This window comes from Lipophrys pholis (genome assembly GCF_963383615.2).
Source record: "Lipophrys pholis genome assembly, chromosome: 20".
Classification (NCBI taxonomy): domain Eukaryota; kingdom Metazoa; phylum Chordata; class Actinopteri; order Blenniiformes; family Blenniidae; genus Lipophrys; species Lipophrys pholis.
In genome coordinates, this window is record NC_137648.1 from 4,948,932 (window position 1) to 4,962,778 (window position 13,847).

Sequence of the window (13,847 nt, forward strand, 5' to 3'; positions counted from 1 at the left end):
CCGGTTTAACAGGTTGAGTAAAAGGATTATCAGTGGCTTTGAATAGTACCGGCCTGGTTGGACGGCTGAAGGAAGGAAGGAAGGAAGGAAGGAAGAAGGTGTGAGGACGTGGAGAGAATGAGTGGAGGTGAGAATGGAGGGATGGAGTCAGATGAAGAGAAGAGGGGACTCCCCACCATCTAAACCCCTCCACCAGCTGCTGCCTATAATTATCCTGCCGTCACCGCTATATTTATCCCCACCTCGGCTTCAGCAGCCACTTTTCACCTTCCTTCACTCCGGCGGGTGGCTGGAGTCCAGAACTTCACACGCTCATGTCAGGTTCACTTTCCTTGTAATGAAAGTAGTGTTTTACTGTATAGAATACTATAGTACTGTTAAAAATACCATGATACACAGTGTTACACTGTCAAACATGTTGCAAGATGCATATTGAAAAAGACTGACTGAACTGAACTCTGATTTGCACTTGGCATTACTCTGCAAGTTCAAAATGACTGCAGTTTAAGCATGCAACAAATGGAAGATTATTCACAAGCGCACAATAATAAAAAGAAATCCAGATTATTTCTATCCAAGAGGACACTGACAAGTGAAAATTGACCAAAAGCAATAATGTCAATGTCTTTTTTTTCCAAAATACTCACTTTTTCCATGTAAATTGAAAGTTGAGAAGTAAATGTTTCCCATTTTACAGATCATTTTAAAACTCAGTACAACTAAATACCTCAACGATTTATTCAGAATTAAAGTGATTTGAGATCAGACCTGGAGACATGATCCTTTGAGGGCTGAGCTCTCTGAACATTATTGCCTCTAGTGACCTCTGGCGACTTGCTGAGGAACTCCAATGTCTCTCCACTCACTGATGCTGTTCTCTGGACTCTTGCTTCATGGTTCTGTAATTTCTCATCTGGTGTGGTGTGAATTAAAGTTTACCCACAGCTGCAGCTCCGTAGATTATATTGCGTTGCTCCTCAAAAGAAAATGTTGTATCTGCAAAAACTTATGAGAAGCTTAATTAGTCTGGTGGAGTTACTCAGTGATGAAATACCTGCAAACACAAAGAGGCATTCCAGTGGGCACTGGCTGTACAGGCTCATTTTCTCAACAGAAACACGTCAGCATGTCTGAAGCTTGGCCTCCCATTCTCCCATTCTCCATCTAGATCATGATCATGACCTGTCCAGTGTGTACTCTAACGAGAAAGAGCCTCTCATGGGCTTCAAACGTTGACCCTGAAGGCCAAAGCACATCGAATCTGAAGCCAGCGTGAGAGAAAACATGAAGCCACACAAGGACACGGTGGTTCAAACATCATAATTTAATTCTAGTTCATCTACAGCACAGTCTAAACAACAACTTCACTGGTTCATGCATTATGCAACATCTACAGTAAAACCTGCCGGATCCCTTCAGGCGCCGCTCGGACGAAAAGTTACCGAGAAAGAAAACCCCTCAACCTGATCCGATTGTCGCGACGTGTGAAGGGACCTCGGCCTCAGCTTATCGATCTACTCCTTCTACCACGAGAAAACATCCAACACGGACAATTCGTACCATCGTCACAAATTAGACTTTTTAAAAAAAAAAAAAAAAAAAAAGAAGAAAGAACCGCACAAAGTCATTTAAATTATCAGTTTGTCAAAAAACACACACAAAACCCCCATTGGAGTCCATTTCCGGAATGGCGTCATCTGAAAATTAGGCAATAAAATAATTTTAACAACATCCTGTACATGTTAGTTTGTACCATTATTATTCTTTCAAGCAGTAGAAAAAACAGCATTTTGGTTCTTGGGGTGCGTCCCACCATAACAAATACAAAACATTTCAAATAAACTAGCTTAATGTCATCGACCCTGTGAGACGCGACAAAAATAACAAAACCAGCGGAGAGCCAACATAACAACACAAAAGAGGAATTCAGTGGTCCCTGATAATCCTGTAGTCCCAGTGCAAAGCGCCCCCTGGACAATTAAGGCGTTATGACACATTTGTGGCAGTTAATCAAACACGTGAAAGAAAAGAGGAGAAAACGCTTCATGTTCAACCTTCAAAACGGTCATAAAAACCAAACAAATGTCTAGAAAAGTCCCGAAATGTAAAAGTTATCTGAATCTCATGAAGTAGTTAAATTCCTGCACGTGACACTGCTGAATACTTTCAGCTGCATTTTAAATACCGCAGCATGGAGCGCCGAAGGTAGTCCATAGTGTGTAATAGTCTCAGTCAAAGAGGAATCTACGGAACGCGCTGACCAACTTGCCACAACCAGATCAGCCTGGTAATACCACTTTGTACCACAAGATGGTGGAGTGAGTCACTCTAAGAATAAAAGAAGATGTGACAACAAGAATTTCGAAGTCTTTTGGTAAAAACTAATAAAAAATGCTGAAAAACAATGACTCACTGCTGCCACCCAGTGTGCAAATATGACATAACCTGAACCATGTGTACTGTACCTTTAACATCCACTATTTGACTTTAAAGTTAAGTGGCTTAGATTCAACAACTTAGCTTCAATTAAAAGATATATTTATCAAAATACAGACATAAAAAAACAAAGAAAAAACCCAACAGGATGTTATTTTTGCTCAGAATTCACAACAGATTTCATATAAGAAGTTTCATCTACTTTATCAAGAATTTAATGATATTTATTCACATTTTCTTACATCTGTTAACTGGAATACCATTAAATTTTCACAATTTGCTGAAAAAAATAACCCTGAATAACTTTAACTGACTAAACTAACCATCAAGCAAGATTTTTCTGTCCCATCTACTTTTTTTTTAACCTATAATGTTAAGAAAATATTAAAAACTCATGATTTTATAGGTATTTAAATGCCCACAGGAAGTATTCAGCAGCATTATCATCGTTTCAAATGGCTAGAAATGCGACGTGTGATGGAAAACTAAAGAAAAAGCATAGAAGCTGATAAAACTGCCAGCGTGCGTCCCACAGGATGAACACAAAAAGACACAATCTGAGTTTTCCCACTTGTGGACGGTCCAGAGTGACGATACAATCAGATAAATAAGGTTTTCGTCTGTTGTCAGAGGATCCACAGTGTTTCAGAGTCTGAGAGGACGGGCAGCAGCGCGACAAACCGGACCCCTGGAAAACAAAAAAGGCGTCTGCACCGAAGGCGTATAAACAAGAGGGTGGAGGGGAAAGAAGCAGAATAATAAGGCCCCTTAAGAAGAAATCCAAAAACAAATAGCTTAAGGAAAAAAAAAAGAAAAAAGAAAAGGGCAGGAAAACCAAGAGGCACCAAAAAGTGGAGATATAAAAACCGCAGTCTGTTCGTGTGGTACGAAAAATCGGACTTGGTTGGATTTTTATAAAAACATGAGAAAACGAGGGTGAGAGCAGCTACATCATCCTGGAGGACGTTCCTGACGGGAAGTGGCCGAGGTGCTGCTTCTGTCTGCGGCCGCGCTTCGTTTTGTTGCATCTCCTGCAGGACGAAAGCAAAACTGCACGTTAACGGCCAATGTGATCAAATACAATTATTTCTATAGATGGACTGTAACTGTTAAAATCTACAGCAGCAACTCCTCTGCGCTGAAAGAGTGTGTGTGTGACTAAAGTAACTTTCCTTCTGTCCTGTGTGCATTTCCTTGAACGTGTGAAGTAGAGAGTAGCCAGGGATCAGAGCAGACTAAAGTGTGTTGTAAGAAATCTAAAGTGACGATAAATGTATAGTTTCAGCTGCAGTTAGTGGGAAATAAATGCAGCAGTGCCTCAAATACAGAATTTTGAAGGATATCTAAAGCCCACTGTCCTTCACTCACTAATGAATAATACTTTTAGGCAGAAGAAGGAACAATCGAAACCAACGAGACCGTCTGACCTTCGGTCTATGTGTACGGTGCTGCCAGTATATACGTGTGTGTGTGTGTTGTGGAGGCAGACGTGGTTGCATGCGGCTGTGAGCACCTACCTGGTGAAGCACATGACGACGGCCACGATGACGGCGATCTGCACGGCTCCGATGATGGCGGCGATGAGGACGTAGTGCAGCTTCTGACCGCTGGGCACCACGTACAGGATGTTAAAGTCCAGCAGCTGGTCGCACTGAGGACCGCCGTAAGCCGCCTCACACCTGGCGCACACACACACACACACACACACACACACACACACACACACACACACACACACACACACACACACACACACACACACACACACACACACACACACACACACACACACACACACACACACACACACACACACACACATACACACACACACACACACACACACACACACTTAGCACTCCAGATTCCCCAAGAGGCATTGTTGCTGATTTCAAAGGATCATCACCAACATAGTTTGACACTAATAAACATCACAGAACGTCTGTGGACTCTTACCTGCAGGTGGGCAGGTTGTGTCTCATCTCACACTGGCCGTGTTCACAGAACTGGGAATAGTCCTCAGGGCAGGGGGCGGGGCTATCAGCAAAGCCCTCCCCCTCACCAGGTTTAGACACGGCTGGAAGCAGAAAAAAAAAGATGGTTTTATGGTTGGCTGAGAGAGAGAGAGAGAGAGAGAGAGAGAGAGAGAGAGAGAGAGAGAGAGAGAGAGAGAGAGACGCCTCACCGTAAATGTCTGGTTTGTTCTTCATGCTGTCGTCCTTCCTGCTTTTGTCTGGAAGCACAGACGAAATGTGTTTGTTCACTTTGTTTTAAAAAGAGGATTGTTGGACCTTCAGCATCATCACATTTGTCTACATGTTGAAAAATCAACCAAACTAATTCAGTCCAAGACACAGTTCAGAATAAACCTCAAGCCCAGTCTGAAAACACACAGAAAATCATCTCCGGTTCAATTCGATATGAGCTGAAATATGTGCAAAACTGTAAAGTGAAGCATTAAATTAGTCCCCACCCAAAAAAAGAAGCTAAAATCCAGTGAAACCCAGTTTGAAAAATCGTATAAAAACTAGTTGATAAACAGGCAAAGTCTGAATTGTGTCCAAAAGTTTGAAATTACTCCACTTCAACACCAAACAAAACCCAGTCTGTACCGCAGCCCAAAAGCTGAAGACCACTCCAGTCCACTTCACTTTGAAAACCGGCTGAAAATCAAACTTCTAAAGTCCGTCTGAAGCGAGTCTGTGAAGCACACGACATTCAAACCAACTGCTACCAATAAGTACTCTCATGTGTACCAGGGATTTTTATTTTTTTTGTCTGCGCTTCTCCTTTGAAATGAAAAGTGTGGACTCCTGTCGACCCTGACGAAGAGACGGCTTTGTGAATAAATTAGAACAGAATCCAGAGAATGTGGAGAAGCAGAGGATGGAACAAACATGGAGGAGATGATAAAACGGAGAGCCGGAGGTCGTCGTGTTAAAATGCGACCAGCTGGAGGTTCAGCCAGCCGTGTTAATCCAACACCCCCTCCGTGTGTGTGAGGCCTTTAAAAGGTTGTTTCGGGGTTACAGTCGGGGATTGAATCCGCCACCGAGGGTCCTCACAACGCCACAGAAACAGGCGTGTGCTCAGATTGGGGTCACGTCGTCATTCAATATGGATGAACTGAAAAAACCTTCTTCTACCTCTTCCCCTCCACACTCTTCTGTCTTTACCTCCTCCTGCTTTATGCTCCACATCTCCACCCCCCCCCCCCCCACCCCCCCAGTCCGGTTACCTTGGCATCGCCCCACGTGTTTGATGTCGATCTTGAGCTGCTTGAGGCAGGACGCCTCCCGGACGTGGCACGGCGTGTCGTAGGTGACGCCGTCACTCCCGCACACCGGGTTGTCGTTGTGACCGTTACACACGATGTTGCACATGCAGCTGGACACACACACAAAAAAACAAACAAAACAACAGTCACCACGCACATAACTAACAACATCCTGCATGTGTGCCGACGTGTGACGTCGTCGATATCAAGGACATGCTTGTTGAAGACAGATTTGACATTGATGACTTAAGACTGTGTTTTGATACGCAGCTGAGGCTCTGTGACGTTTCCATGGTAACACAAAACTGAACAGTAAGAAAACAAAAACAAAAAAAAACAAACCATCTCTGGACACAAAGTGAAAAGACGTCCAAAGGACTGCTGAGACACAGAGAAACTCACAGCATGTCCTCAGAGTCTTCGTCGCACTCGGCTCCAAACTTGCAGTTTCCACATTTGGAGGTTTTCTTTCCGCGACCGGAGCCTTCATCATCTGTAGAAAGCATCAGTCGGAACGTCAGCCAGAACATCCTCAACATGTCAATAAATAACACATATATATATGACAACCCGGGGGCGACACAGATTTTATTTTGAAGGGTTAATATACTACAACAACACTAATCACTCTGACATCAATAATATACTTTGTTACTAAATGCAGCAGTGTTGCAGAAAATACTGTTCTATGAATTCCTGCAGTACACTGTGACGTCCACCGACATCATGGGACATTATCATAATCTATAACCCAGATGTCCGCAACTTTACAGTCACATGCAGGGACTGGTATGAGATACTCTCTGGCCTATGAATGTGCCATTATCACCAGCAAGATTAAGAAAAAAAGTTACTCTTCAGTACAATGCAGGATCTAAATAATTGGGCTGTGAGCTCAAGGTGGAAAAATTATGTGTTCAATAATAAACAGGAAAATTTACTTGTCCAGCGCACCTGAGAAAAGTTTGTTTCGGTTACCGGGATACTGATTATACTGGTGCCTCAGACAACATGGATGAATAAACACCTTCTATGTTAAGAAGCGTACCTACCTCCGTCTCCTGATCCTGAACCAGCGTCTGGAAACCAAAGGGAGAGGTTCATGTGTCAGCAGGACTGAGGCTGAAACCGTTCCGTTTACTGTGCGTTTCATTTCACTGATCGCTGCCTTTGCGTATCTCGACCCTAAGAAGCAGCAACTGAACCACTTGTGTGTGAATGAGTTACCGTGGTAACAGGGTCCCTCGGACGCGAGGCTGATGGCTCTCTGCTTCTTGCAGGCGGCTCTTCTCAGGAAACACTCATTCTGGTACGTGTCTCCATTTGACCCACACACGGGGATATACTTCTTATGGCACTGAAAGGCAGCAAACACCAACGAGACATTAATAATGGTGGCAGGGAAAATGACACACAAAAAAAGACCTAACAAGTCAACCACACAGGCACTAAAGTGTCTCCAAAGACCAAGATAATCACAAGAGGACACAAGTGCAACATTCACAATATGACATACACACAATAACACCAAACAATCACAAAAGGGAAGAACACATCAACAAAAACACACGACCAGAACACACTACACAGTCAAAAAAACAATAAACAACTAGACAAATAAACAAAAACTCACAGAAACAGAAAATATCCACAAATAGGCACAAACAGATCCGACAGATCACACATTTTAAAGGAAAATCTAAAAACAACCATAGAAAGACAACAAAAATACAAAACAATTACAAACAGACAAAAAGTTAATAACCCACCACACACACACACACACACACACACACACACACACACACACACACACACACACACACACACACACACACACACACACACACACACACACACACACACACACACACACACACACACACACACACACACACACACACACACATAATAACAACGATGAAAAGGAACAATCAAACACAAAACGCCCACAAAGGGCAGAAAATAACTGCAAAAGACAAAATACTGACAAAAAGACTCCAAACAACAGACTTAAGTCAAAACAACCAAAACACAAAAAGAACAAGAAAGAACAAACACTTAAGGTGTGTGTGTGTGTGTGTGTGTGTGTCTGTGTGTGACTCACATGAAACTGGCAGACACACTTGATATCGGCTCCGTTCTCTCGGCAGGTTCCTCCAAAGCGACACGTCCCGGCATCGCACACGCGCAGGTCGCTCTTCTTTTCCGACAGATCTGAAAACAAACACGAAAAACAAAAACAAATTCATTTCTGAGGTCCGTTTTGTTTTCATTAAATCCGCCCGTTTGAAGCTTCGACTGCTCTTATAGAGACTAACAAGCAAGCTAGCATGCTAAAAACTATAATGAAGCACATTTATTTCTTTTCTTTTTACAATTTTAGATCATTTAAGATACTTTTAAGATGGATTCACTCAAAAAAAACAACAATTTAGGACAAAAAATCAGGAGCCAGTCGATTGAATTGTCGATTTGGCTGCAATGAATGAATGAAGTCAAGATTACCACACACACACACACACACACACACACACACACACACACACACACACACACACACACACACACACACACACACACACACACACACACACACACACACACACACACACACACACACACACACACACACACACACACACTGTATTATCCAGGGTAGTGATTTCCTGATGGCAGCTGATTGGCCAGCGGCCTGCAGGCCAGCTAATTAGGGTTTGTAATTACAGGGGCCGTGACCCCGCCTCCTCTGTAATTAGTAAATACCTTCGTGTGCTGAGCCAGCCGCATCGACCTGCTGACACACACACACACACACACACACACACACACACACACACACACACACACACACACACACACACACACACCTGGTTGCTATAGTAACTACCAGGCTTGTTTACAGAGCGAGTCCGGTCTGCGGGGACATGGGGGGGGGGGGGAGGCTCTGCGGAGAGCTTCACAAGTAAACCTGACATCAATAAGACGCAACCTGCACGCAGCTGTTTGGCAAGTGTGAGCAGACGCACAAACTAAATACGGACACGAACCTCCAGTCTACTAATGCTCAACCTTCACGCCACAAAACACACAAAGTGACCGCAGAGACACACTGACATGAAACAACAAACGAACGGAGCAATCGCAGAAACTGAACTGATTGCCGAACGTGTGAGTACTTATAAAACTGTTATCGTGCGTCTCTCTTGAAAACCCAAAACACTGACGGTGCTGCGATGCTTCAAGACGAACTGAGCTGAGGCCCTGATTCCACTCAACTGCAGCACGACACTTGGTTTGAGTGGCAGTTGAGTTAATGCTCACAAGTCAGGCCAGAAACGGCACCTAATGAAATAAAAAAATTATTTTTAAGTTATTCTAAGATCACTAAATATTCAAATTAGTACTCTGTATGGGCAAAATTGAGCTACTCATATTCTGTAAGTGAGTAGAATCAGTGTAGAAAACAACCAGAAATTAAACTAAAAATGGCCTTGATGTAAAAATGATGTCAAAATTACCAAAATGCACAAAAAACAAGCAACAGAGACATAAAACGATAACGATGCTTCACAAACGATTCAAGAGTGTCTCGATTGAGAAAACAAACAAACACTTGATACCCATAAAGTGCTTTAAGTTAGTCAGCGTCCAAAATTGAAGAATAAAACTAAAACTATATCAGATCAGTTAGAGCAGAGTACCATCTATGGTCAAGTCATCAGCCAGATAATTATATTTAGAGTAATACATAGTTTATAATTAGAATTTTATTCAACTATTTCTTTTCGACTATTTCTGATGACGGCAAATCTACAAAACACAGGAAAAAAATGACTCTCACATAAAACAAAAAAAACAAAACCCTGTTTAAACGCTGAAACTGTAACTAAGTTAAAGTGTGTCACCGAGATGCGAACTGCTTTTCAGACGCCGATTAAAACTTTGCGACGCCGACGAGTCGGTGAACCGCGAAGACGTCGGCTTCACCCGAGCGATAGAAAGGGAAACGCTGCGTTCGAGACAACGACCGCCACGGCGGCGAGGACGCAGCAGCAGCAGAGTCAGGTCTGATGAAGGCAGCGAGGGACGACGCATTAAATAAAGGATCGTCACAGGAGAGCGACCATCACATTTAGCATAAAAGCAACGGAAACCATGTTCATGTACATCAAGAGTATTTAGAGAGTATCAGTCAGCTCAGACTGAAGTGTGCTGCAGTTAGTGTAACTTTTATTCTTAAAACAAGCTCAGATTTAAGGATCCACACAGACGTCAGGAGCTCAAAAACAAAGTGTGACGACATTTATTGCTTCCTAGAGGTGTGAAGTGTCTCTGCAGCTCGAACTGTATATTCACTGTAACTTTACATCCAGTATCAACGAGGAAGTAAAGCAGCAGAGTCGCAAAAACCTTTCCATATCCAAGTGTTTCTATCTAATCAGTATTTCAAGTATGAAAGGACAATCGGAGCGTGATGAGGTTCACATGTTGGTTGGAATCCCCTTCCAGAGTTGGAAAGTCCTCTCCTGCAGCATTATAAGAAGTGAGCAGAGCAGTGATCTGTGCTGAGGGAGAGTCAGACTCCAAAGGTCAGCGAGCGAAGCCCGTCAACCACGAGCTGAAGCGAAGGAGCACTCTGATCCTCCGAGGACGAGCCGACTCTGCTCACGCTCCGACGACTTCATCATCTCCCTACTTCTGATAGCGCTTCTCCTCGTCCTCGGCGTTCTGCCTCCTCGACACGGAGCGGCCAGGAACACGTTAATATGGAATGTCAGTAGTGTTGTTCCGATACCAATTTTGTGTCCCGATACCGATACCCGGGTGCATAGTATCGGCCGATACCGATACTTGCCGATTCCGATACCTGCCGATACCGATACTTGCCGATACCGATACTTGCCTATACTACAGTGTTAAAAAAAGATATGGCCTGTTTTTCTTCCAATTCTTAAGAACTGCATACTCACTTGGTTGTATAAATAAATTGCTATCATGGCTTCATCTGGCACTGCTTAAACCGTTCTGAAACAGGAAAAAAACACCAACACAGTAAATGTAGGACACCTTTTTTTCTTTCCTACCTGGTATGGGTGGAACTGAAAAAAGAATAAAATCTTCTTAAACCTGAGTTTTAACTCACAAATGGCCAAAAGAAAATAGTGCAATATCCATGTACCGGTAAATACATGTAAAACAGTAGTGCCACCGCAGTTAAATTTAAATTAAAATAACAAATGATGTAGATATGAGGCTTTCCTTGGCATGCACTGAATACGTCACCATACATGGATCAGGGCAGCAGTGGGTGAGAGTCGGGAGAGAGAAAAACAAAGGCGCTGCGTATCGACGAGTTAATAGTTCGTACCTGCCGATACCGATACCAGCTTTTAGTGTGGTATCGGCCCCCTCCCGATACTGGTGTCGGTATCGGCACAACACTAAATGTCAGGAATTATGAAATAATCCCTGGGAGCTGGGGAGTTTCTATTCGTTGTGAATTTGTCATTTCATGCAGGAAATGAGTAAAGTTTGTGGTTTCATGAGGAACGTACATTAAAGAAACCACTGCTGGGGGTGGTGAGCAGACTATCAGAACCAGACTTGTGCAGGAATCAAACTCCAACCCCCCCCCCCAAACAGGATCCGTCCACCCCCGAGACGTCACGACAAACTACTCTTTGTCGGATCAACACCCAGCACGTGTCTCAGAAAACACAAACTCACTTCGGCTTTGTTTCAGCCGACTGCTGCAGAGCGCAGAGAGCGAGAGAGAGAGAGAGCGAGAGAGAGAGAGAGAGAGAGCGAGAGAGCGAGATGAAGGAGGGCAGAGCGGTGCGTCGTCCCAGGAGAACATCTGTGAGCGACGCTGAAGTGAGTTGAAAGGAAAAAGTTCAGAGCCTCTGGAAATAGAAATCAAACACATTTGCGCCTTCAGATCCCCCCAAAAAAAACACAAAGCCACAAAAAACTTATTTTAGCCGCCACATCTGGAGGTTTAGAAGTAGAATGTGAAAAGTTCAGGCGGCGTGGCGCGGCAGCGGGTTAGCACTGCCACCTCACAGCAAGAACACACCAGTTTGATTTCGGATGGCGGTTCGCCTGTGCAGGTTCCATGTTTTACCTGATCTTGAAGTGGAAGTTTCAGTTAAGACGTCTTTTCATATCAGAAGTTTGTTTGAACCGTGATTAGGTCGGCGGCACGGTGCGGCAGTGGTTAAGCACTGCCGCCTCATTGCAAGAATACCAAAGTTTGATTCTTTGTCCGTGTTCTCGCTGCTCTGATCGGATCATTCAATGGTCAAATCGTCACTTCTTTACACGCCAGAGTCTTTATCTTGTCAGATTCAGCATTATTCTGCTTTTATGAGGCTGCGATATCCTCATCGAGGTGGAACAGTGGTTCGCACTGTCGCCTCACATCAGGAATTGAACCGCTGTTTTACTTTTTATCGCTTTCAAAGTTTGGAATAAATCTGTGAAAAGTTGAGGCCGGCAGCACAGTGGAGCAGTGGTTAGCACTGTCATCTTAAAGTTCCAATGTTACGTTTAGAATAATGGTCCTTTCTTTGGACTGCTCGAGTCAGTGGCATGGTGGAGCAGTGGTTAGCACTGTGGCCATACAAGGAGCAGGGCTTGATTCCGGCTTTAAGGTTTCTCTGCGTTCTCCCTTCTCAAAATCCATAAGAGCTGATTAAAAACCGTGACTCTCACCAAAGAGCAACGCACGTGATCAGTGGTTAGCATTGCTGTCTCACATCATGAATGCTCGAGTTCAATTCTGGGCTTTGTGTGTCGTTTGCATCGTCTTCCTGTGTCTCTGGGTTTTTGGAAAATAAAATCCACTCATATCAACATTAGGACAGTGGTTTGCACTGCTATTGTACATCCAGGAGAGCAGGTTTGAATCCGGCTTTATCTTTAGCAGGTAGAGCGGTCAACTCCCAATTGGAAGGTTGCAGGTTCGATTCCCATCTCCACATGCCAAAGTGTGCTTGAGCAAGACACTGAATCCAAAACTGCTCTCATTGGAGTGACAGCGCCTTGCATGGCCACAGCCGTGTGAATGGGTGAGTGTGATGAACGATGTGAAGCGCTTTGGGGCTGCTCATGCAGCTTTAACCTTAATGTCTGGGTTCGATTCCGGCTTTCTTCTTACAGGTTTTAAGGTTGACTCCAGCATTGCAGTCGATTAAATGCCTGATTCTAACCAAAATACATCCCGGGCGTGTAGTGGTGAGCTTGTCGTTTACAGTAAGAAGAAACAGGTTTGATTCCGGGCACTTTGAAAGGTTTGCATGTTCTCCCTGAAGCGACACGCAAACGCCGAACAGAAAGGGTTTGCCAGTGAAAAACCACTGCTTCACCGTGCCAACGACAGGACCAGCGCTCAGCCAAGTGACATCTGTCAGCATATCAACCTCTCTGGAGAACATGTCTGATACACTAATAACGCCTCCGCTTCCTGGTTATTTAAAGGGCCAGTTCACAGAAACGAACAGGAAAAGTTGCCCTGAGGTGGCCAGTGACTGATTCTGCCCCTGAGGCCCACAGCAGTAGTACTCAGAGTAACTCAAAGTAACTCGGAGTAACACAGATGTCACATATGCTGAGCAGCTCCACATATGTTCCTGCACACAATTCCAGCCTCAGCCTCGCCTGCTTCACCTCCCTGTAATTAACCCTTAAAATAGAGCCTGGTTAGAAGTGAGGAGTGGTCATGGGTGTGTACACACACACACACACACACACACACACACACACACACACACACACACACACACACACACACACACACTAGAAACATCTGTTCTTCCCACATCAGGGTCTCACAGGTGTTATCAACTTCCTGTTGCCATGACTGGACGTCAGATCGCCTCCATCCATCTGGATCACGTGGTGCGATACGTGCACGTCCAGGTGACCTTTGACCTGCACGCACCTGCAGCTTCTACACACACACACACAGACCTTTCTCCAGGACACAGGACGAGCTGGAGTGCATCTCACCTGGGCAGTCGGCGGCCTTCCCGGGGCCGCAGTCCGAGCCTCCGCTGCGGGGGAAGGAGCTCCGGGCGGCGGGGAGAGCCAGCAGGAGCAGCAGGCAGGAGAACCGGCACGCTGGAGCCAT

General features: G+C 44.4%; 1 protein-coding gene across 1 annotated transcript; it reads right to left on the reverse strand.

Annotated features, from left to right (window-relative positions):
* Window positions 1-1,301: 1,301 nt before the first annotated feature.
* LOC308125375 (tomoregulin-1-like) lies at window positions 1,302-13,847 on the reverse strand (the record flags this gene model as incomplete). Its single annotated transcript, XM_080489059.1, has 10 exons — window positions 1,302-3,467; window positions 3,954-4,115; window positions 4,393-4,513; window positions 4,622-4,669; window positions 5,675-5,823; window positions 6,116-6,206; window positions 6,766-6,792; window positions 6,941-7,070; window positions 7,821-7,930; window positions 13,727-13,847. The coding sequence occupies 10 exons, from the start codon at window positions 13,845-13,847 to the stop codon at window positions 3,383-3,385; spliced, it is 1,044 nt and encodes a 347-aa protein (XP_080345185.1). The 3' UTR covers window positions 1,302-3,382.